The following is a 23,619-nucleotide window of genomic DNA, read 5'->3' as shown; positions in this document are numbered from 1 at the left end:
AGGTTGTTTTTAGGGTTAACTTCCATTATTCTAGATCCAGGGGAAAGAGGAGGGGTGCAAGGAGCAATCCTGCTCTGGCAGCTATGTGTTCCTGAGGGTGCTGCATGTTCCTGAGCATGGGTCTGTTGTGGGTGCCTGCCTGGGGACCCAGTGCCCAGGCAGGGTCCCTGCAGAGGGAACCACCAGACCCAGAGGCCACCCACCAGGCTCAGATGTGGGGCTGGGCTTACGGAGGTGCTGTGACACACCACGAGAACAATGACAGTAAAATCACCAGCTCACGGTTTTAAAATTTCCTTCAGGAGTAACTGAAGTTGTGCAGCCATGAAGCCAAATAGCTTTATTCTTCCTGTGGGATGGGTTTGTCAGCCATCCAAACCCATGGGCTGGGAAGATGCTTAATTCAGGACCTACAAGCCTGCCATGTTCTTTCCCCATCCAGCAGCATCTGCCCAGCTGATGTGAAGGGCCTGCCAGCTTTGCAATCTGCCACGGGTCTTCATATGTTTCTACCTCCTCTGGTGTCAAAGAAATTTTGGAAACAGCTCTGAAGGCTCAACAAAATGAACACCATGTTTACTTGGTTTTACAGTCTCTCTCCATTCAACAGGTGTGGGAGGTGGGAGGCAGTACTTGGCTTCGAGTATGGTTGATTAAGCAGATGTTTTTAAGCCACAAATGTATTTTGTTGGCTTGTTAATGACACCTGATGAAAAGAAAAGAGCAGGGAACTGTGTGGGGGCTGTGCCAAACAACTCCCCACATGCCCAGGACCCGGGGTCCCAAGGGGTGGGAAGGGATGTCTGAGCTGGGGAATGGCTGGAGCCCCTGGCTCTCCTGCTGCAGGGAAGGTGACTTGGGGGGCATCCAGGGACAGATTTACCCACCTGGGTGTCCTTTCTTCCTCCTGGGCCTGTGCAAATATTTTATGGCTGAGTCCCCTTCCACGCCCTTAGGGGACTGTCAGCTCCATGTCACCATGCCCCAAATTCCCCTCCAGCCTCTGCAGGGAGAAAGACAGAAGCACCTCCTTCCAACCCTTCCCGCAGCAGGATTTGAATAACCAGGTGTGAGCATCAGCCTCCCTCGTTAATGCGTTTGATAATTGACCAAGAGCTCATTCCTGCAGGAGGGAGGGTGTCCAAGCGCAGCGCCCGGCTGCTCCTCCGTGTCCCCAGAGCACACAGCCCTGCCTGACGCCATGTCTCCCTGCTGCCTCCTCCTCCTGGGACTGCTCCTGGCCCCGGAGCCTGCCTCCTGCCAGGAAGGTAAGTGCAGGCAGCTGCCTGACCGCCCAGGGAAACTGAGGCAAGGGAGAGGCAGGAGGGTGCGCTGAGCCCTGGGCAGGAGGGAGCTTCTCAGTGGGGAGGTTCTGGGAACAAGGGACAACTCTGAAAGAGCTTCTCGGGAAGCGACAAAACATCCCAGCTCCTGCCCAAGATTCAGCTCTGACTTCACAACAGCAGGCGATGAGGACTGGTGGCTTGGGAGATCTTGCTGGAGCCCAGACAGGGAGCTGGGACAAGGAGATTTCCAACCTGTTTTGCCGAAGGCTGAAACTGCCACCCGAGGTTTATTTCTCCTGCTCACGCAGAGATAAAGCAGCTCTGCTTCACCTCGGGCAGGACTGTGCACCGAGATGAGTAATCTGTTTTCTTAAGGCTTTCTTCTTTTTCTTTCTTTCTTTCTGCTTGCTCTCATCCCTGGGCAAGCGTTGAGCTGGGTCACTCCCCGAGCTCACAGATTTTCCTGTTAATCTGTAATTTTGATCATTGCTGAGGTGAGAGAGCAATTTTTTTCCTGGGCAAACTCCTCTCCTGTTCCTTTCCCGAAGACTTATTAGAGAAACTTCCAATGGCTAGGGTGTTATTTTTAGGAAATTTGTGGAAGGACTTGCCTGACGCTAGAAATAATGACGAGTAATTAAAAACTCATCTGATGCTGCCAAAGTCCTGGAAAATTCCCTCCCCCTTTCTCCTTCCGACGCCCCATCCCTGACATCTCTTCCTGTATTTGTTTACCAGCTTGCTGAGGATTTAACAGTCTGGGGTATCTACTGTCAGCAGGATTGAATGTTTTGCTGTTGCCTGGGAAGAGGGAAGAACAAAAAAAAGCCTTTAACGAGGAGTCAGATTCTGGTACAGCTTCCTTGCAGAGGGGATAAGACAGGGGCCAGCTGATGCTTTCCAAGCACTCAGAGAAGTGGTATCAAAAAGGAGAACTGTGTCTTTCCCTGCTGAGTACGGAGATGGAGTTACAGCATGTGCAAGGGCTTGTACTGGCACTTCCCTTGGTCTCCCTGCATTGCTTAGCTTGTCTTAGGAGATCCTGTTGTGGAGGAAAAACCCATCGCTGCTGTGTGGTGAAACAGAGCGGAGGTGGCAATGCCTGAGGGACTGGCTGCCCCGGAGGGAAATCCCTGGTAAAGCCTTTTACCAGGAGCACAGCCTTGTTTCCACAGGTGAGACTCATCCTTTCTGCCACCCCTCCTGGCACGGCAGCAAGATGTGCTCTGGGGGGGCTCCAGCCAGACAATACTCCCCAGGGCTGCCATCTGGATACTTACTCCCCTAGAAGATGCTATCAAGCTTGTGACTCCTGGTTCTCATTCCTTCTTTCTTATGCCCACACAAGTTCCCCTCACCCACGAGGGTAATTTGGCCTGATTTGGAGGCACTTGCTGTTCCCCCTGCCACCCTCATCTCCCCTTGCAGCCAGGCTCTGTGTGGTCTCTTCAAGCTAGAACCACTTGATTTTGGTTTGGTATTTTTCCTTTTGGCTTTGGATGTTCTGAAATCTGGTGGAAACAGACATCTGAGTGAGGTTTTGCTTGCAAAAACGTCCAGAACCCGCTGAGCACAGCTGCCCAGAGGAGGTTTCCTACCACTTATCTTCTCACCTCTTTTGTTTCAAGATCGTAAGATGCAAATTTGGCGATTTCACTCATTGCTGACTTGATTCCCTGGTTGACCTTGAACTCCCTTAACCCCAGCAGAAACCATAAGCTCCTAAGCTTAGGCTGGAAACCCTGGCCCCAGCAGGAAAAATAAACCACAATTAATAAAAAAATGTGGCTGAGATAAGTGCCAAGGGCAGACCAAAGGAGGAAGCACAGAGGGCCAAAGCTCAGCCTGGAGGCAAGAGGTGTGTTCAGGACTGCCAGCAGCAGGGACAGGAGCAACCCCACCCATCACCTCGGGCAGGAGGGGACCAAGTCCTGGGTTCCCCCCCCTCCCCAGCCACCCCAGTCCCCACACCAGCAGTGTGCCAATGAAATGGGATTTCAGCCAAAACACGCTGATACAAGAGGGAATTTCCACCCAGATTCCTCCCACTTGAGTTTTGGCCCCAAGATCTTGCAGTAAACGTGGTCAGTGTCTCTGCAGGGAGGAGGGGATGGGGGGCTGGTGGCTCCTTCTGAGGGGCTGCTGCCCAGGGGTGCCACCACTTTCCAGACTGGCACAGGTGGTGAGTCAGCCAGCCAGGCTGATTTCACTTCCAAGAGGTAAAAATTAGCTCTGGTTTTGTTTTGTTCTTTTAAATAAAAGCCTCTTGCAGCAAAGACTCAAGGAGCTGGGGGTCTTACCAAAGGACAGTGCCGGTCCCCTAAAGCAGAGGAAGGAGATGAGGGCTGTTGGCAGGATGAGGTGTGGACACAGGCAGAGCAGTGCACAGCTCACCTTTATTGCTGCTAGTAACAATTACTTGCCCTTTATAGCAGAGATTTGTCTCCAGTGAGACAGATAAAATGTTCAGATAGCATGAAGCTCCTGAGTCGGGTTGAAGTACCAATGCACCCATCCTGGGGCAGCTCTGCTTTGTGGGTGCTGGTGGCAGGGACTGGGTCCAAGTGGCCGATGCTGGGGCTGGCGGGGAGCATCCTCCAGCTGCCCCACCTGCCCATGCTGAGGGACTTCATCTGTGTACAAGGGTTGGTGTTTCGACCAGCAGAAAGACGAAAAGCTGTGCCTGCATAAAGCAAGAACTAAATCCTGAAGGGGTGTGTCTGCATGGACAAGGTCTCCGTCAGTGCTGATGCAAATGCTTGTTTTCATGCAACACTTAAGGACAGGTTTGAATACATCCAGGTGCTCCATTGCACAAAAGCTGGTGGGAGGCAAGGAGCAGCCTTCCCAGCAGAGGCTGGAACAAGGTTTCCTCTTCTCATCGTCCTGCCCTCGAGTTCCTCCCACATCCAGGAATATGTCTCACAGCCTTTCTTTCTGTCCATGGCCACATCACTGCTCGGGTCCAGCAAGAGAGAAATGAATTTGTGAAGCCATCCCAACCTGGGGGATCTAGGGATGCCATGGTCAGCTTCCAGCCCCCATCACCACCCTGTCTTGCCACCTGGCCCCCTGCCAGTATGCCTGGCCTTTGTGCTGGAGGCTGTTGTTCTGAACACTTCAGCCTTCCATTTCCTGTCATAAATCAGTTTGCTGATCTGGAAACTTGTTGAAGGGTAGATTTTACTGAAACCCATGCCTGCAAGTGTTTGCAGTGACAGTGCAGAGTGACAATTGAATTTTACACTGTCACTGTTGTGGGGTTCTTATTTTTCCAGGCAATATTTGGAAAATAAACCAGGAATGACATCTGTGGCATTTGGGGAAGGAGAATAAACAGCTTGGTGAAACCCCTCTGCCTTCTTTCCCTGTCACCTTGAGTAAATATTCTCCCTCCATGCTTGTGCCACATCCCTCAGTCCTTCATCCCCCCCTCCCAGAGTCATCTGTGCCCCACTGCATCCCTGTATGTATGCATATATGGGGCCCAAAGCTGCAAGGCACCACACTCCACATGAAAACACCAGCAAAACTGCTGTTATCTGCACTTTATTCCATTGCACTCACCCACATCAGCCTGCCTGGGTCAATGGCAACATGTTCTGCTTGGCTGTGCAGGACTGAGCTCTTGGCTGGACATTGCCAAAGCTGAATGGGAGAAACTCATCTGAGTGGACAAAGCTTGAAGATGTTTTTCTAATTCATGTCCTCTTCTTTTCTGCAGCCCGAGGCAGCCTCCAGCCATGGTCACAAGGTGTCATTGCAGTGGTTGTGTTCCTAGTCCTGGTGGCCATTGCTTTTGTGGTCAATAGGTTGTGGTGTAAGGAGAAAGTGTAAGTGTGGGAGCCTTGGGGGTTGTTCCTAGTTGGGCTAAGCTGCCTCTGCACGGGTCACTTCCAGCTGCCTCTGTCTCAGTGCCAGGACAGGGAACAGGGTGATCGCTGCCAGGCATGGAGAGCAAAGGCTCCCTGTCCTGCTCTCCCTGTTCCCTTCTCACTGTCCTGGTCTCCACTCCTGTTACTTATTGCCAGGTGCAAGTGTACACTCTCCATTCCTGCTGCTCCCTGTGCAGGGGCACCCCCAAACAGAGCACTTAGGTGCTACTGACAGAAATCTGGGAGAGCCACAGTATCAGGTCTGGTTCCCATGGGCACACATCTCTGGGGGATGGCCTCAGCCTGGGTTCCTATGGATTTGGGGGTGCAGTTCCCAGATGCAGTTTTTCAATGTCAAAACAAGCCCAGAACAGCTTCACTTGCAGAGCACAAAGGGCCAAGTTGGCAGGAGGTACTGAACCAGGAGAAGAGGGAGGTAGCCAAGCCATGGCAATGCTCTCAACCCAGAACAGAAAAAGGAGGTGCCCTTATGCCTCAGAAAAAGGCTGTACAGGACCAGTTACCTCTTGCCCACTGCTATCCAAGCAAAGCCACAGGCTGCTGCTCCTGCTCAGCCCACCTGGGCTCACTGGCTAAGATGCAGTAACTTAATCTTGAATCTGAGACAAAAATCAACAGAGGATGAAGATCCAAAGTGCCCTATAGCCTGATTCCCGGTTCCTCTGTATCACCACAGGCACTTTGGGCTTTGCACTCAAAGGTGCTGGAGTCTTCTTGTGTCTGTGCATCCCTGCAGCCTCTGCAGGCCAAGGAAGTGGGGACTTGGGGTGTACCCTGATGCTCAGCAGCTTGACTTCAGCCCCAGATGCATTTAAGGGGTGCCCCTTGGGATGCATTCAGGGCCAATGCACAATACAAAGAGTGTGTATATATTTATTTATTTATTTATTTATTTTAATATATGATCTGATTTGCAACTGCAGTCTCTGTATCCCAAAGGGAAACCTTTGTCCTCACACTGCAGGAGCCTCCAGCCCTCACAGCAGGAGGCAGGGACGGTGTTTCTCACCTCTGTCTGTGCCCAGTTGCCTCTTCCCAGCCCAAAGGCAGAGGATGCTGCGGAAGGCATGAGCAGGGATGGTGGCTTGTTTTAATTAATTTGGCCTCTCTTCAGAAGAGCCAGCAGTGAGGTCCAGCACCTCAGTGTGTTGTCACCTTCACACTGTCACTGTGACAGCAGCGTTCAGCTCAAGCCACTGCCTATTTATGCCAGTCTCTTCTTCAGAAAGGCTTCCTAAATTGCCCTCAGGCAAGTGCTGGAGCAGACAGGGATGGCAGGGTGGACCTGCACCCATCCACATTGGCTAAACCCTCCCAGGACCACTCAGTTCACGGTCTTGCACCAGGGCTGAACTTTTAGGTTCTGGATAAGGTCAGACACCCTGTCCCTGCCCCGTGGCTCCTTTTACAATGGATCCAGCCTCTCATCCAGGAGGCAGCTGCAGAGACCTGCACAATTACACCCCTCCTGTGCCAGGTCTGCAGCTTCAGCAGAGCCACAGCCTTTTTCTCTGTGTCAGCTGGGACAGTAGGGGACTATTTTGCAACAGATTACATGGAAGAAGACTGGAAAAACCAGTTAGTGGGAGAAAACAAACCCAGGTATTGACAAATGAGTCCTGCTGGCTGCCAGCTCTAGGGGCAGGCACTTGGCACTTGGGCACGGCCCCTGCAAACCTGCTGCAAGGGTGTCTGTCCTCACAGTGTCCTTCTAGGAAGGGGGCTGAGCTGGGTGTCCAAGTCCAGGAGCACATGCCCAAGTTCCTGATCATCTCTGTGGTTTGGGAGCCATTCCCTCCTTTGCAATGTCACTGTCACGAGCTGCTCCTTGGCACAGCCTCTCTGTTGCTCTCTCTCAGCTCCTCTCTTCTTCTCCCCCTCCAGGGAAAATGTTGAGACGGTGGTGAGCGTGGAGGACAAGCAGGACACTGTCATGTCCAACGGCCATGAAGGGAGATACGTAACCACTGCAGCCAACTTCAGGTGAAGAACTTGCTCAGACCTTCTACCCACAGCTCCCAGGCTCTGCTCCATCCCCCTGGGGACAGCTCAGACATGTAGAGCCATGGCATCTCCCACTTGGGGTCCTACATGTCCCCTGCAACCTGGTTTTTGGAGTTTCATCTTCTTCAGGGGTTAAGGAGGAGGCTGTGAGGGAGTACCTCCTCCTCCCCAGCCTCTCCTCATCCCTACAGCTGAGTCCCATGGTCCATCCACTATCTTGCAACCTGCTACACCACATTTTTCTTGTTACACCACACCTTTCAAACAGAGGAACCCACCAAAAGTGGCCATAAGTCACCATGCAGATGTTGACTGTCAAAAGAGTCCTTGCAATTCCTACCCTGCACTTGGCTCTCCTACTGGCATGGGGATCTCTTTTGCCCTCCCAGGCCTGCCCCTTGCTCAACACACAGCTGGCACCAGCAAAGTCAGGGCCACAGGAGTGGCTTTGGGTAACGTGGTTTTGTTGGGAGTGAGCTCACCACTGTGCTTCTCCCTCCTGACACAGGTCCAAAGAGAACCAGCATGCCTACGAGAACACCCTGGAGCCCGAGGAGAGGGTGATCACCACCGCCATGTAGCAGACACCCTGGCCAGCCACACCCTTCTTCCTCCTCTCACTTGGCTTCCCATTGTTCTGATGGGCATTTTCACAGGGACCCTATGCACCAGCATCCCCCATGTGCAGCAGGGACCTCTCCATGGCACCACCATCTCCTAATCTTTTCCCTTCTCACCTGTGGGACACGCTCTTCTGCCTTAGTGGCCGGTGTCCATGTGGGTATCCTTCCCCGGGAGAGGTCTGGAGGTGCCACCCCTCCTGCCTAGCAGTCAGCCCACCTGGTTGGTGAGGTTGATCTCCTCAGTCCCAGGGAGTTGCTGACCTGCTCCAGATATGGAGCGGTCCCCACTGGGTGCCTGGGACCTCCCTGCACCCTCAGCTGCCCTCTGGGGAGCTGCTGATGGAAAGTCTGCTCTCTTTTCACTCTCCTTTTTATGACCTACACCATGAATTTAAATGTCAGAACAAACCTTTTCCCCTGTACATATCTTCCCTGTGAGCAATAAAGAAAATTGTTGCCCATAGAACAGCAAAGAGGGTAATTTTGCTGATGATCCAAAGGACTTTGTGGCATCTCAAAGAGTTCCCAGCCTTCAGGCAGTTCAAGAAGGGAAGGACACCAGAGAAGGCAGCGTGAGGGCAGTATGAGGGTGGGAAGGGTGTTAGACAGAGGTCATCACCCCCACCTGTCCCATGTTCCCTCCTGGGTAGGATCCATCTTTTATTTCCTCACTTGGATGAATCACAGAATTATGAAGTCACAGAATGGTTTGGCTTAGAAGGGACCTTAAAGATCATCAAGTTCCAACCCCCCTGCACCCCCCCTGAGGGACAGCACTCATCACCTGCCTCCATTTGGACACTGAGCCATTGACCACAGCTCCCTGGGTGCAGCCACCCAGCCAATCTCTTATCCACCAAGTGGTCCATCTGTCAAATCCAATCTTCCCTCTTTCAGTTTGAAACCATTCCCTCTCATCCTACCACTATATGTCTTTGTAAAAAGTCCCTCTCCAACTTTCCTATAGACTCCTTCAGGTACTGGAAGTGTAGAGTGCTTCTGTGTGGAGGAGAGGAAAAGGAGGAGAATTTGGGTTTTTTGCTCAGTGTTTGTGCCACCCCAGAGCCACGAAGTGCCCTACTGGGCAGGCAGCATCATTCCCCTCTATTTACCACATGGGGAAACTGAGGCACAGCACCAACCCAGCACTTGCCAGCACTGCTTGACAGAGGAAAGGCAGAGCTCCCTGAGTCCCACCGGCCACGGGGGCACAGACCCACAGCCAACTGGGAACCATTCCCAGGTTTGGAGGCTGGGAATGGCAGTCACTTCCTGGTGTTGCCAGGATGTGGCTGGGACAGCTCCGGGCAGCGCTGGCCCTCCCCAGGGCAGCTGACCGTGGTGCAACCTGCTCCCACCAGGCTGTTCATTAACCAGGGGCCTTTTTTGGCTGTGGTAGGGATAGCACTGGGGTTACTGTAGAGGCAATGATCACTCTCAAGCCATGACTTTTGCAGATTGAAACAAGGGACCTGTAATGCCTTGGGCTTCCCTGGGACATCATTTGCCCAAGCAGAGTGCAGAAGCCTCCTCCTGACCAGCAACGAAAGGGTTAAGGGGCTCTGCAATTAGGGGCAAGCCAGGACTGCTGGTGGAAAAAGGCTGGGAGCAGCAGGGTGGGGGTTTATAAGAAGGGCATTTCTGTCAGCTGCTGGGTTTTGGAGGAGCAGGGTGGTTGTGGGGCTCTCCTGTTCCTGGGGCTGTGCAAGTGGGAGGATGTGGCAGGAGCACATCAGGTGCCTGTGCCACATCTTGCCTTCTGCTAAGCATCAAGGCAAGAGGAAATGTTAGACCTGCTGTGAAGTACCAGCTGTGGTAGGTTTGGGTCTGGGGGGAGCTCTGGTCTCTGCTCAGAAGGTGCTTTGGAAGCCCTTTTGCAGGCAGTGATGCCAGAAATGGGCTGCTGTGGTGCTGGGGCTGGAGGTACTGCTCTGCTTCTTGCTGGCAGAGCTCCTGCTCCAAGTGTTTCCTGCTACAAGGGCTGTCCCCTACTCCTCCTGTGCTTGTTGGTGACCTTAAAAGCCCTGAGCCTGGAGGAACTGCTGCCTAACATGGTGCAGACAGCAGGCTTGCAAAATGCCTGGTTTTCCTGGACTACCCATATCTACTGGGTATTCCCTGAAGTGAAGCTGTGATGATACTGATGGAGTGCTCAGCCCAAAATGAGGCACTTTGTGCTGCTGGGAGCCCTCTGGGATGGAGCTGGGGGCTGGAGCTGGACTCTGATGCCACCACCCACCATGATCCACTGTCTCACTTCCTGCAGATGAAGCTGCTGATGTCCCTAGTGAGTGATGACACAAAAATTTGGGCATTGGGAATAAAACAGTAGCCTTTCAGTAAGAGACCCAGCCTGAAAGGCATCTCCCCCAAGAGCCTCACATAGGCAAGTGTTTTGAAAATGTCCTCAAGGCTCAGCATTGAGAAATCACAGCTCCAGTCGAGAAATTGCATGGGCGTAGAAGACAACAGGCAGACAGGTTGGATGGGTCAAGCTCTTGGGTGCAGAGGCATGATGGCTGCCATCCCCAGCATCTGCCCTTGGGCAGCCCCAGGCTAGGTTCTGGACCTCCTCACTGATGGTCTTGATGGATGTTGCTCCTCTGACTTTTCTCTTGCAGGTGCACAAATGTCACGTGGGTTTTGGAAAAAAACAAGCTCCCGGAGTTCAGCAGTAATGTTTCCCTCAGCAGGGTTCCAGAAGGATTAGTCATTGCTAGTCCTGCTGTGTCAGCACTCGGGTCGGAGGTGTGGTGAGAGGAGGGGAACCCATTAATTTTTACCTCTTGGTTGCAAAAGGAGTTAGAAGCGGCATCTTTATGAGTAACAGCAGGAGTTTATTCCCTGCCCTGTGCACACCCTGAAGGTGAGATGAATGCCCAAGCTGTTCTCCTGGCAGTTGCTGGGTTTGAGTTTGGAGTGGAGGTGTGCTGGGGGCTTGGTGTCCCTTTCCCTGTTGATCCCTCCCATGGTTGTAGGTCCGGGATGGGGCTTTACCACTGCATGTTTTGTGCTAGCCCAGGGATCTTGGTGCTTGTTCTTGGCTTAGCCAGTGCCCCCTCAGAGTTCACTTTCCTGGGGAAAACAACTGTGTTACCTCCCCAGTGGGATCTCACCTCCGTGCAGCTTGTGATGCCTTATCCATCAAGCATGACTTGAGGCTGTCTCCGAAGCAGGTTGCCTTCCCACAAGCCGTGCAGCCAGCTCATGGATGCTTCTCGGTGTGATCCTAAAAAGAACAAAAGGGAGCGAGCAGAAATGAAATCTGTTGTTGGAAAATCTTAATTAGATTTTAAGCCCCAAAGGGAGAAAAGTGAGGTATTATCTGACAAGGCTAATGAGTGTTAAGGGTCCATTGTTATATTTCTTGTTTACCTTTCTGTGCTGGCTGATAGGGCCCGGATCCTCGCCTGTACTGCCATAATTAGGATATCTCATCTCTTGCTGATAGAGTCGGGGATGCTCTTTAAAGCACAATGCTGTCTCATTCCTTCCCGGCAGGACGAGAGCGACTGGGAAGGCAACTTCTGGCATCCCAGTGCTCATACGTTCTGCGTTGATCCTGTGAGCTCGGGGATGCCCACCAGAGCCAGACCTGTACCCGACAGCCCCCAGGTGCTGAACACCTCCAACAGCCTTGGTGACCTCTCTGAAGGACCTTGAGCGAACTTGCTGGAGCACCAAATCCTCCCCACCATCTCTCTTCACCCACTGATGAAGGGTAAGGACACCCTCGGGCTTCAGGAAGATGTGCAGGATTGGGACCTACTGTAGTCTGAATTGTGTCCTTTTGGGCAGACATACCTAGGGTTGTCTTACTGTGTTACAAGACGTATCACAGCTTTACTTTGTTACCTACAAGGGTGCAACTCAACCCCTGGAACCCCCATAACAGGGCTTTCAACTTCTTGTTGAAAGTTACCTTTACCCTGAGGCTTTCCTGAGGCCAGCAAGGCTCTTAAGCCATCGAGGTTTAAAATGTTTCTGCTGTGACCACAACCCTGGAGCAGTATGTGCAGGTGAACACCTACCTCATGTCCATGCACAGCCCAATGGGTGTACCTGCATTAAACCACAGGCAAAAGCAGGTTAGCACTGCCTGTCCCTGAGAATATATTAATTATTCCAGAGTGGTTTCATTAAAGACTTGTTATACACAGGTAAACCTCTGGTGGAAGGACCACCAGCTCCAGCAGTTGCCCCTACCAGTGTAGCCTGGGGTTCATGTCCTGGCACCGGGCACCTTGACAACCAAGCAATGAGATCTGGACCTCCAGAAGCAAAAAGGGAGACCATCTCACTGTCGTGGTCCTTTGGGCCAGGGAAGGAGCCCAGCCACCCAGGTGGGAGCCAGGCACGTTGGGGTGGCTGTGTGTGGGCGAGGGGGCTGCAAAGTTTTTGGTCTTGATTCAAGCCACTGCAAGCCAGAAGTAAAATACCATCTATTGTTGGTTTATACACCCATAGTAGCCAAACAAACATCCCCGGAGCCTGTCCTTATCACTTTATTACACCTGCTAGAGTGAATAGATTAAAGAGGATGGAGGAGGGGGGAGAAAGCAGAAGAATCCAGCAGAAAAACTGGGTTTTGGGATTGTTAATTATTCTCTGGGGTCTCTAATCTTTAACTGGCAAACAGCATCACTAACTGTCTTAAAGCCCCTCCTGGAACATCCTGATAATAAGCCATCTGCATGAAGGCACCCCGTTATCTGCCCTCCTCCAGCCGCCTGTGACATGGCTGGAGTGGGAGATAATGAATGTGTGGCGTGTAATAACGACACGTCATTCATGATTATCGGCCTGATACCCAACCTTTTAGCTCCATTGTTTGTGCTTCAAAAAAGAAGAAGAAGAAGAAAATATAAAAAGGAGGAGGGGAAGAAGAAAAAGGGGATTTTTAAATTTTTTTTTTATTTTGGTCCTACAGGCTGTCCCGGAGTCCCTGAAGTGTCTCCCTGCCAAAGGGGCTGGCTCTCATCACATCTCCCAGAGGGTTTGGTGGTACCCTGGAAGGACTCGGCTGTGGATTGGTGGCTGCTGTAGCCATGGTGATGGAGAGAGAGAGCTGAGACAGGGCAGAAATGTCACTGCCTGGCAGGGAGACATTTGGGGCAAATGCTCAGGCGATTAGATCTGTGTCACCGGGCACTGCCTGGCTCCTCATGCTGGTTTTGCTGCTCTCAAAGCCGTTTAGTGGTGGCTTGGCAGAGGAGGTTATCTTGAACATGCTGCTGTCCAGAAACTGCCAGGGTTTGAAGGTGGGGGGATGATTGTTTTGACTTGGATAAACTGAAAAGTGGAAGAATTTTCCCCTGGCTGCTGCTGCAATATGGCTCTGCAATGCATCAGTGCTGTGACATCTTCCCTGGAAAGCTTAAGTCCTTCAAACTGCATTATTCTTAACAGGGAGAAATTGGAAAGTGTCAGGTTACCTCTATTATTGTCAAAAATGCCTGGAACAATGACCCTTTTTTTGCATAAAAAGCAGAAGTAGTTTTTCCTTTCCCCAGAGTAATTTCCTTAGGGAAGGTCTTGCTGGAAGTGGCTGGTGTTTGGCTGTTGATATCAGGAGGACTCTTGGAAATCAGACAAGCAGCCTTGGTCATTGCAGTGAGTAGGGTGATGGCCTCAAAACTCAGGGCTGGGAGACCAAGCAGGGTATTATATGGAGACAGGAATGAGCTGCAGCTGAGGGTACTCATCAAATCTAACTTGTTTTCTGCTGGCCTAATCCCCCTCATGCCCAAACTAGAAGATGCCTTAGAGGGATTCTTCAAGTGCCACCTAGTTTTCTTTGTGACCCACCACAAGCAGGAGAGTGGATGAGCAGAGCAGCAAAGTGGCTTGCCTGTTCCCAGGTGGGTGGCTGAAATGCTTTGCAAATAAGGCCAGTAAAGAAAAAATGCATCAAATTGCTGCCCTCCAATGGCCTTGCTGTGCTGGAGCCGGGGAGGAGGAGAGCTGGAGTCTGACCCTTCAGACCAACCTGAGACCACCAGCAGTGCAAGGGTGGTGGCATCAGCACCTGCACAAGCTGCACCCAGTCTCTTCCTGGGGTTAGAAGGGGAGGGTTGGGAGAAGAGGAACTCAGTCTCCAACTGCCTTGCAAAATAAATACAAGCTGCACCTTGTTGCTTCTTCACAGCATTCCTATCCCTTTAGGTATCAAGACAGCCAAAGCCAAGGTCTGGATCCAGCCCTGGAGGAGCTTTGTTTCACAAACTGAAGATGCAGCAGGCAGCAGAGACAAGGAGCAGGGTGGCTGCAGGGGTTAATTCAGGTGGGGAGTTGCTTGGACATGACTGTCCTGGTCTGGCCACAAGCAGAGCTGAGCTGCCCAGACAAACAGACATAGTTTGGCTATGTTAGTGCTGGCAGTGATGCTGGTGATACCAGCAAGAGTGCCCTGTCTCTCACCATGGCATGGCACACGTGCACTCTTCTGTGCCTCAGTTTCCCCTGATGCCTACTGAGTGTCTGGGCACTTGCAATGAGAAGCTTTCCCTGTGCCAGAGATAATACCACTGTCGTGCTGGGGTCTGTGGTGGAGAAGTGCCTGCTCTGCTGCCCTGCGCGGCTGAGGGTGGGGATAGGGACAGGGATACCCCCAGGGATAGGGCCCATCAGCTTCCCTGCTGGGCCCGACCATGCTCCATGCCAAGCCCAGGGAGTTTTGCCAGAGACCAGGGAGGACTGTGGGTTTTGCTGGGTCTCCCACTGCCACCTAGTGATCCATTTCCCAGCCCGGACCTGCAGCTCACCCAGCAAGTCCCCCTTGGCCTGGAGCCCTGGTGCTGGACCCTACAATGGGTCCTTGTACCCCCAAAACGATCCCAGTTCTTGGGTCTGCAGCGCTTGGGCAGCTCACTCATGTACTGAGCAGTCAGTTGTCAGGCCCTTCAGAGAAGGGCTTGAGACAGGCTCCTTACTTTATTTGCAAGCTGATTCTGTTCTTGTTGCCACTATTTGCCTGGGGGTGTGTGGGGGGGTTGTTTTCTGACTCCAGAATGCCTCAGTTGTTTTCCTTACCACAGAAACTCCTGGAGGCAGAGGTGAGGGCTTGGTGACCTACGGTGTGGGAGGGGTGGAAACAGGCTCCTTAGGTTCACTGAGGGCAAACCTGCTGGAAGATCCCTTGTGACCGCAGGGCTGTTTATTCAGCCTTGCAGCACTGCACCCTTAGGCACAGCCTTGCCTGCAGGCTGCCAGGACTCATCCTGTGCCCCCTGGTCCCCCAAATGCAAAAGAAACCAAAGCCAAGCTTGAGGAGCATCTCCATGAGGCTTTATTTTCATTTCAGAGAGGAGGACAAGACTGGTCACACGTTGTTCTGAGGGCAGTGAGCGCTTTCTCCAGTCATCATGTCTCTGCGGTGGCTCCTGAGCATTCTCAGCTCAAGGAAGTTCAATGACAGTTCAGAAACACCCACTGGCTTTTGTTTCCATAAAGGCAGGCACAACGCCAGCCCCAGGAGGGAATATGAGGAACAATTTGGAGGGTGGTTCATGGGCATGCAGCATGTCTACAGGGAGGAGCTCTCCTGCCCTGGCACACCCAGGCTGGAGGCTGGGGAGGGACAACATGGGCTTCAGACATCCATGCAAAGCGTTGCTCGTGGCCGTGCCTCAGCAGAGAAGTGGCAGTGGTGCAAATGAACAGGCAGGTGAGAGGGGTCCCACCAGGCAGTGTGCAAGGGCAGGTTGGAGGCCAGGAGATGAGTAGGATATGGAGGATGCCTGTGGAGGTGAAGGCTGAACCACAGCCAGGCTGTGAAATGCCCTTGGCAGAGTGCTCCCCATGCAAGCATGGGATCTGGACCTACTGGGTTCAATGTGTTAGCGAGGGGGCTCAGCGTGCCCCCCTGGATGGCAGCAGGGGAGGCTCATGTGGGAGAGGTCCAAGTGTATTCAGGGTGGCTCTGTTTGCTGCCCCACCCTCTTAAACCTCTGGGTGGAGGGTGGTCCTTGGGAAGGCTCTTGCCCCCCCAGCCCATGGGATCAGTGAATCTTCTTCAAATGCAGGTGGATCCCGTTGCTGGACCTGAGGACGATCTGCGGCAACAGCGTGGGAGGCCTGGATGGTTCGGGACAGAGCTCGAAGCGCAGCAGGGTCAGGGCCAGAGCCACCTTCATCTCATTCATGGCAAACTGCTGCCCGATGCAGTTCCTGGGCAGAGGATGACAAATGCTCCCATTGCTGCCTTCATCCCCAACCACCCCTTAGCTGGGCTCAGCCTGTGTGAGCTGCAGGACCTTCAGCTGCTGTGAGGACAATGCCACACCAAAAATGCACCCAGTTCTGGGGTGAGGTATTGGGGTGAGGTTTTTGTTAATAAGCATTGAAAAATGAGATTGAGAGAACTGGAGCTTACTTTCCTAGAAAGTGCTGCATGGATCCAGCTAGAAATCCAGCCACCTCAGGATATTTTTGGCTCTGTGTGGAATATCTCCTCTTGCATATTATTGACACCTCAGTGTCCTGCATCCATCTATTGACGTAGCACGGGAACCACAGATGCTTGGACCCAGATTGGCTTTGAGGTGCACTGAGTATTCACCCCTAGACACGGAAGCCCATGTTCTCAGTGCAGGCAACAGAAAATATAAACATCTCCACAAGAAAGTGGGTGAAATTCTACAGTGACCACAGCACTTAGGAGGTGGGAAATGCTCTTGAGCTTATGGAGCATGGTGAAGATCCTGCTGTGGAAAGCCTGCTTGAGTTGGCCAAACCAGCTTTACTTATGGGCACTGAGGGAAGATTAACTTCAGGAGCTTTGCTCTGAGCTAGGTCTCCCAGGCAGCCTATGGGACAAGAGAGGGATGAAGGATCTCTCACCTGGATCCAGCAGAGAAAGGCAGGAAAGCGTGGGAATGTCTCTGTGCTGAGTTCTCTGGAGAAAACCTCAAGGGATCATATATCTGTAGGAGCAACAAAGACAATTTGGTCAGTGTTTGGTCTGACAGCAGCACCAAGTTCTTCCCTGCTCCCCAAGTTATGGCTGGATGCAGCCCCTGCTGTTCTGGAAGAGCTGCAGATGACAGCCATCTCTCCACAGAGCCACCAGGTGGATGAGGAAAAGGCCCTGGTGGCTGTGTAGATCTTCCCCTTGCAGATATCCAGATCACCCACTACAGTGCCCAAGGTGCCTGCAGGTCTTTTCTTGTCCATGGCAGCAGTGATCAAGTCAGACTCTACAGGCCAGAGGTGCATGATCCTGGCTCTCCAGGCAGCCACTGGAGGGAGGCAGCTGCACATCCTCCTTCAAGTTTCCTGTTATTTCTTTCCTTGAAGCCTCAAATCACACACTGCCTGGACTTATCATACCACACTGGGACCTAAGTCTCTCTAGAGCAGCTGAAAGCAGTCCCAGTGTCTCTGTGTCACCATGCATGGAAACTATTCAAGACCCTTTCCAAGCACTTTGTCATGTTCAAAGCCTTTAGTTGTTTGTTAACTTCATTGAACTTGGCATCTAGACATGGACTGTTGGAATAAGAGAGGGGAAGAAAACACATGGCAGGGAGACACAGGTTGCCTTGCTCAACGGGAGGGGATGTCTGGGCTCAGAGATCATCTACCCCTTCTTGTTATGAAGGTGAAGTACCTCAGGGTCCTTCCAAACATCCCGATTCCTGTGAAGAGCAAATATGCTCACTCCAACCTGGCAGCCTGTAAAAGAAAAGTGAGGAAAAGCCTGTGACATCTTGGAGCAAAGGCCCAGGAGAGGTGTTTGTGGGATGCTCACCCTCCCTGCACTTTGCAGGAGTGTTGCAGGAGATCTGACAAGGAAAATGCCCAGCCTGTCCAGACAGGTCACTTACTGATACCCTCACATGGAAAACGCAATGGCCTTGGAGCTGGGACCCATTTTGGCACCAGTGGATGAACTTTTACTCTCAGCTAGGATCAACACTCTCCAAGTCCCCCTTGAGCTCTGTGAATACCTAATGCCCTGGAGCATTTCCTTGGACACTGCACCCACCCTTCTGGAAGAGCTATGATTGTGAGCTGTGGTGGCCCTGTACAGCCCTTTGGAGGGAGAAGAGAGGCTGGAAGCCTCACCAGCCCCTCTGCATAGCAGGTCTAGCGAGGATGCCCCACTTGTCATGGACAGCAGCATCAAAGATGAACAAACTCAACAGACCTGCTGGCAAGCTGCGTCCATCAGAAAATGTGACAGGCTTGGAGAGGTATCGGGACACAGCAGGAACTGGTGGGAACAGGCGCAGGCTCTCCTTGATGCACATGGTGGTGTAAGTCATCTTCCCAAGGTCCTCCCTGAAAGCAAACCAGGGAGTCAGGCTGTGTTTGAGTGGCAGCAATAAGAACACCAGCAATAGGGACTGGGTAGGCCAGACCACTGTGCCTCCCATCTCCTGTTGGGCTTTCTCCTTCCCCTAGTCCTCCCTTTGCTGCCAGCATTGTCACGTGAAGAACAGAATGCACCAGTGTAGATGCAGTATAAGGTGAGTTTCCCTCTCAGAATGAGTGAAAAGAGTTCAAAGTAAAGGAATAAGAAGTCCTAGCTCACCACTCAATGGCATCTCGGTCTCCCAAGATCTCCTGGATCTCCTCCCTGCACTGTTGCTGGTGCTCAGGGTGTAATGCCAGGCAGTAGAAGAGCCAGGAGATCCCACTGGCTGTTGTATCATGGCCCTCAAACATGAATGTGTCCACCTCAGCACGCAGGTCCTCATCAGACAGTCCAGCTCCATTCTCATCCTAACAAAGAGGAGAGTATATCATTGTAAACTGCACATTGATGGGACCTGCTCTGTTGAGTACAAAAACAATCCTGAATGATGATGAAGGGCATGATTTAGTGTACATTAGGAAGTAAGCCAGTAGAAAAGATATCCAATGTACGAGAGAAGAGTCAGACCTGCTGACAGCTGACTCTGCGGTCAACAGAGCTACCAAGTTGGTCTTTGGTGGCCCTTCAGAAGGACACTCCACTCCATTCCCTACCAAAACTCTCTGTTGTGTTTTTTACTGTTTTGGTTTGGACAGCTTTTGTTTCAGACTGAGACACAAAGGAAAGCAGTGGTTCCAGAAGGACAGAGTGAGCACAGAGTGTATCTCCTTCCTGAACACCAAGTGGCACTTCTGTTCAGAGTATCTGAGGATGTCTGTGCAGGTAAGAAGCAAAATCTCGAGAGGACCACAGCCAAGGTGGCCCCCTTGTAACCTTTCCAAAGAGCTCATTCTTCTCTGGTTTCTCACAGCTCACTTGATTAAAACTATTAATGTTCTCAATGAAAATGAACAAGATGAAAGTCAGCCTGAGCTATTTATGTTCAGTCACTGCATCGCACATATTTGTATTTCCTCCTCTTTCAATCCACCTTTCCCTGAGCTAGGAAATCTGGAGTGGGGAAGCTGTTGCCTGGAGCGGTCAGCTCCCTTCTGATGCACTCTCAGTGCCACACAGGTATGTCCTTTGGCATTTGATGTGATTATTTCAAACATTCACCTTGGTACAAAGAAGAATGTCCAGAAAATCCAAGTGTCTCTTCTTCTTGATCTTGTCAAGTTCCTTCTCACTGGAGAGCAACATCTTTCTTTCTTTTATTACCTTATCTGCATAGATAGAAGAATGATCTGTTAGATGTATCCTGCTCCTCCAGAGACCTCATGTGCTTGTCTGCTTGGACAGCAGCTTGAACTTTGTTTAATGTGTAACCCTCTGGCCAGTGTGTGTCACAACCCTACTCTGAGCTGCTCCAGATACAAGTAGGGGAGAGGTTCACGTGGAACACAGTGCTGGGGAGAAATACCTGTGTGGGTATGGGCCAGCTTGCAGGCATCATGAAACTCACGGCCCTTGCGAGTCAAGTCATAGAAGACATCCTTGTAAGAAAAAGTCTGGACTCTGTTGCTCACGAGGTAGCTCAGGTCATAAACAGCTCTGATATAATAGTCTGAGTTGCTGCAAGGAGGCCAAGGTTACAGCTGGTGTTAGCAACATGACCTGGGAGAACAGGCACGCTTGTTTTCCCAAAATTTGAAAGTTCAGGCACTGACCTCTGAGTCTGACAGTTGGTGTTGCAACTGAAGGCACATTTCATGATGCTGTCCAGTGCCATCAAGCTGACATCTTGAAAGAGTTCCACTGTCTTCCTCTCTGTGTTCTTCTTTTCCCATTTATCCTAGTGATGGGGACAGGTGTAAGGAGAGACAAACTACCATGTGTGATCAGATCACATTTTCCTTTCTCTCTTCCCAGATTCACTCTGTTAATTATTTTCAGCAAGCAGAGGCCCTAGTTCACTGTGTGTTCTGTGAATCTGATCAAACTCTTCTGTGCCTTTCTTTTCCATGTTTACTGTTACTGGGCTAGGATGAGATATTCTAGCAGTAGTTGACCTTATTGGAAAGCAGATGAAAGAGAGAGGAAGTGGATTGGCCAGAGGAAGGTGAGGGGAGCAATTTCAGAACTTCAAAACTACCCAGAAAGTTCAGTGAAACTCTTGGAACAATCTGAGTCCAGCCTCTCTCTCTCTCTCTGTCACTCACAGACCTGATTATTTTTGCTGGTGCACAGCTGAAAGGTAAAAGGAGCAGGAGTGGTGATTTTTACCAGCATCACTTTGACAGAGTCTGACATCAGGGCCACATAAGATTTCAGCACATCATAATGAAAGGCTGGGGTGAGCAGCTTCCGATGCTGGGACCATTTGGTTCCATCCAAGAGCAACAGCCCCTGCCCTGGAGACACAAACAACAAAGGTGCATTCAGCTCCTCCAGACTCTGATCATGGCTCTGACAGCCTCACCACTGCTTTTGGCCAAACACAGGCTGATGTGCCGGGTCTGGAGGGTAGAAGTGGTTGGTGATGGAGACTTTTCTCCAGCTGCTGTGAGGCCATTCCCAGCAGTAGTCTCTGGGTGGAGGAGGAGCATGCCCACGTGTCCTTCACTGCAAGCAGCTGTGCACACCTAACCTACCCTGAAACCAAAGTCTTGATTGAGGAGGCACAGGAATTGCTCTCTCAGTTGAGTTTTTCTGCCCTAAATGAAATTCTTGGGTGCCTTTTGCAGCATATTCTGACAGGTGTGAGCAGAACCCTAGAGGACTACCTCAAAGCTGTGTGCAAGACATGGAACCCCCAGGTCCTTGGTGCATCTCATCTCAGGTACCTAGGGTAGCAAACTAAAAATTTGCTTTGTGAAGGCCAGGGTGTGTGATCCAAGGCAAAGCCACCTGGTGCTCTCCATGACTAAGTGGGCACCACTGGTGCTCATGCTCGGACTCAAGCAAACCCTCTCATTTGGTTTTAGAATGGAAGAAAGTAAAATAAAGGAAGACAGGGGAGAAGCTGCTGAGTAGTGCAATATGGCTGGAAGGGATAATGGAAAAGGATGACTTACCAATCCAGGGAACTAAAAATTTGTAGGGAACATCGGGCTTGCGATCTGTAAAACAAAACAGATACCAGAACAGAATTAGTCTCATTTCAATATGTAATACTAGAGGTAGGGTTTAGAAGTGATCTTCTATAAACATGACTTAGGGAAACTTGAGAAAAACAGAGAAAGCTGTAACAAATGTTGTGTGTGGAGAAGAAATAGCCATGTCAGATCTCAAAGTTGAAAGCAATGGATGGGAGTTCCTGGAGAAGCCCATGTTTATACCACTCACCAGCATCATGCTCCACAGAAAGGAACAGAGAATGACTTGAGATGTCTTCTGAGAGCCATTGCCATGCCAGCTCACCCGTGTTACTGGGTTTACTGGGAAACACAGATGTTGTGGTGACAGATCCCATAGGAGACAGTAAGACCAACAATAACAGAGACAGTGGACTGGGAGGAACAGGCACGTGATCACATTTTTGTGTGACAATCCAAACTGCTCTATGTAACCTGGAGCAGGCTGGGAGGTTGCCAAGGAGAGCAAAGGAGGAACTGCAATAGCTGTGGAGGAAGCCAGCAGAGGGGATGAGTCCAGGCAAGTTTCCCTTTATTTTTTCAGTAGGAAAGTGTCAAGGAAATGACTTCCCAAAACCAGATGTAGAGACTCACCCGTTTGGCCAAGTATGCACTTGGCATATTCAGGATGGTGGATTACTAGAGAAGGCAGGACTGGTCCAAGCCATCTGGGAAAGGCATAGGGGAATTCCTCTCCCCATGACACTGTCTGATATAATATTTTATCAGAAGTTATCTGCAATGACAGTTAAACAGGAACTGAATTCGGGCAGAAAGAGGGACATGTCAGGAAGAGTAGAGGCTAAAATTGCTCTCGCATGGAAAGCACATGCAAGACATCCTTTCCTGGGAAATGGGGAGAGGTCCCACAGGGAATCTTTCCATGCTACAAGTAGAGGAGATGCTGGGCATGACAGGTGGCAAAGCTGCTTGAGCTGCCACATTCCTTCAGCAAAAGCAGCTCCATAGAGGGTCCCTACTTGGGGTCTGGTTACAGTCAAGTTGTGTTAGGACAGCCTGGGCTTAGAGTGGCCTGGTGTCACACTCAGAAGCTCAGGGGGAACAAGGTTGGAGGACCAAGGCTGTTACACGCCTCTTCTCTAAATTCAGCAGTTCAAGGAGGGCATGCAACATGAAACTAAAAATGTCTTCACTATAGAAGGATGAAAGTGGCTGCAATAAAATATCCTGCTTTTGTGGCCATGTCTTCTTAAGTGGCTATAGGGGAAGAGACTTATTGGTAGAAGGTTTAATGCAGAAGAGAGACATTTTAGCGTTGCTCATATTTAAATAACTTCATGAAAGTCCCAGAAATCACCCAACTCCATGTTTAAGCACATGACTGAAAACAAGGTGGCTGTGTTTTTATCAAATGATGCACATCTCATATCCAGGCACCCTTTCTGCCTGCCCTGCAGAAGTCTTGGCACCCTGTGCAGAGTCCCCCTCCTGTAGGAAGGTGCAGGGAACATGCACACCCCACCCAGTGCTTCCTCTCATCCTGCCTGGTATCTTGCACAGTTGTTGGGAAAAACCCACCCTGTCTGAGCCCAGCTCCCTCCTTACCAGGTGATTGTGGCCATACAGCCAGTGTCTGGGGGGACCAGGGAATGCCTCCAGAGCTTTGATGAGTTTCTTCCTCTCCTGATAGAACCAGGCCACCTTCAGCAGCACAAAGATAACACCAAGCACCACGGACAGCTGCAGAACCACAGCAGAAGGTCTGGCTATGTTGTCCAGCAAAGTCACCATGCTGGCCCTGGATCTGGGATGCCTGACACTGCCTTCTCCTTCCTCCTCCTCTTCTGCTCCCCTTGTGTCTGTGCCTGCTGGGTGCAGGTATATATCCTCTCCCTCCTGCTCTGCTGGAGCTGAGCCTGGTGAAGTGCTGCTAGCAGCAATTTATAGTAGGAGGAACATCAGGGTGAACTTGCCTGGCAGCCTGACCACCCACTGCTCCCACTCGCCCTTTGACCTGCTTCCAGTGACCTGTGGATGAAGGGGTCTTGTCAACAAACAACCTCTGCACGTTTCCTGCTTGCTTTGAAATCCTGAACACCGCAGCAGGGAGTGAAAATGCTCATAGTTGTCCATGCCCAGATGGATGAAGCCATAGGACGAAGCGCTCTACCTGAGCTCTGTGCTGTCCTCAGTTCAGGTATGGAAGCTGTTCATCTGGTTGCATGAAGTGAGGAACCAACAGGCCACTTCTGCCCAACACATGGGCTGGATGGATCCTGCCATCTTCAGCTGTTAGTCATGCTGTGACTGCAATACCACAGAGCACTGCTGGACTGTAATCGAAAGAATGGACATAATCTGATCAGCACACAAGGAACTGTAGCCCTGTCCTCCAAGAGGTCCTACCGTAGG

General features: G+C 51.3%; 2 protein-coding genes across 4 annotated transcripts; one reads left to right on the top strand and one right to left on the bottom strand.

Annotated features, from left to right (window-relative positions):
- The first annotated feature begins 1,143 nt into the window (after window positions 1–1,143).
- PDZK1IP1 (PDZK1 interacting protein 1) lies at window positions 1,144–8,259 on the top strand. Its single transcript, XM_051624849.1, has 4 exons — window positions 1,144–1,268; window positions 5,011–5,119; window positions 7,067–7,165; window positions 7,695–8,259. The coding sequence occupies exons 1-4, from the start codon at window positions 1,202–1,204 to the stop codon at window positions 7,765–7,767; spliced, it is 348 nt and encodes a 115-aa protein (XP_051480809.1). The 5' UTR covers window positions 1,144–1,201; the 3' UTR covers window positions 7,768–8,259.
- A 6,815-nt stretch (window positions 8,260–15,074) lies between these two features.
- Window positions 15,075–23,171, bottom strand: LOC127387000 (cytochrome P450 4B1-like). Of its 3 annotated transcripts, none has more exons than XM_051624833.1 (12): window positions 22,813–23,164; window positions 21,841–21,982; window positions 21,187–21,231; window positions 20,396–20,523; window positions 19,840–19,964; window positions 19,593–19,744; window positions 19,289–19,395; window positions 18,347–18,537; window positions 17,960–18,093; window positions 17,420–17,484; window positions 16,651–16,733; window positions 15,075–15,978 (listed from the first exon to the last, which is right to left on the bottom strand). In XM_051624833.1, exons 1-12 carry the CDS (start codon window positions 22,996–22,998, stop codon window positions 15,810–15,812), a joined length of 1,527 nt encoding a protein of 508 aa, XP_051480793.1. In that variant the 5' UTR covers window positions 22,999–23,164; the 3' UTR covers window positions 15,075–15,809. The 3 variants fall into 3 exon arrangements, with proteins under 3 accessions (XP_051480793.1, XP_051480795.1, XP_051480794.1); XM_051624834.1 differs by lacking the exon at window positions 15,075–15,978 and adding an exon at window positions 15,996–16,371 and having other exon boundaries at window positions 22,813–23,171; XM_051624835.1 differs by lacking the exons at window positions 21,841–21,982; window positions 22,813–23,164 and adding an exon at window positions 21,458–21,769.
- Between the last annotated feature and the right edge of the window lie 448 nt (window positions 23,172–23,619).

The sequence above is a fragment of the Apus apus genome, chromosome 7, assembly GCF_020740795.1.
Source record: "Apus apus isolate bApuApu2 chromosome 7, bApuApu2.pri.cur, whole genome shotgun sequence".
Lineage (NCBI taxonomy): Eukaryota > Metazoa > Chordata > Aves > Apodiformes > Apodidae > Apus > Apus apus.
Note: the sequence above shows the minus strand (reverse complement) of the source record. Positions and strands in the feature narration are given on the sequence as shown.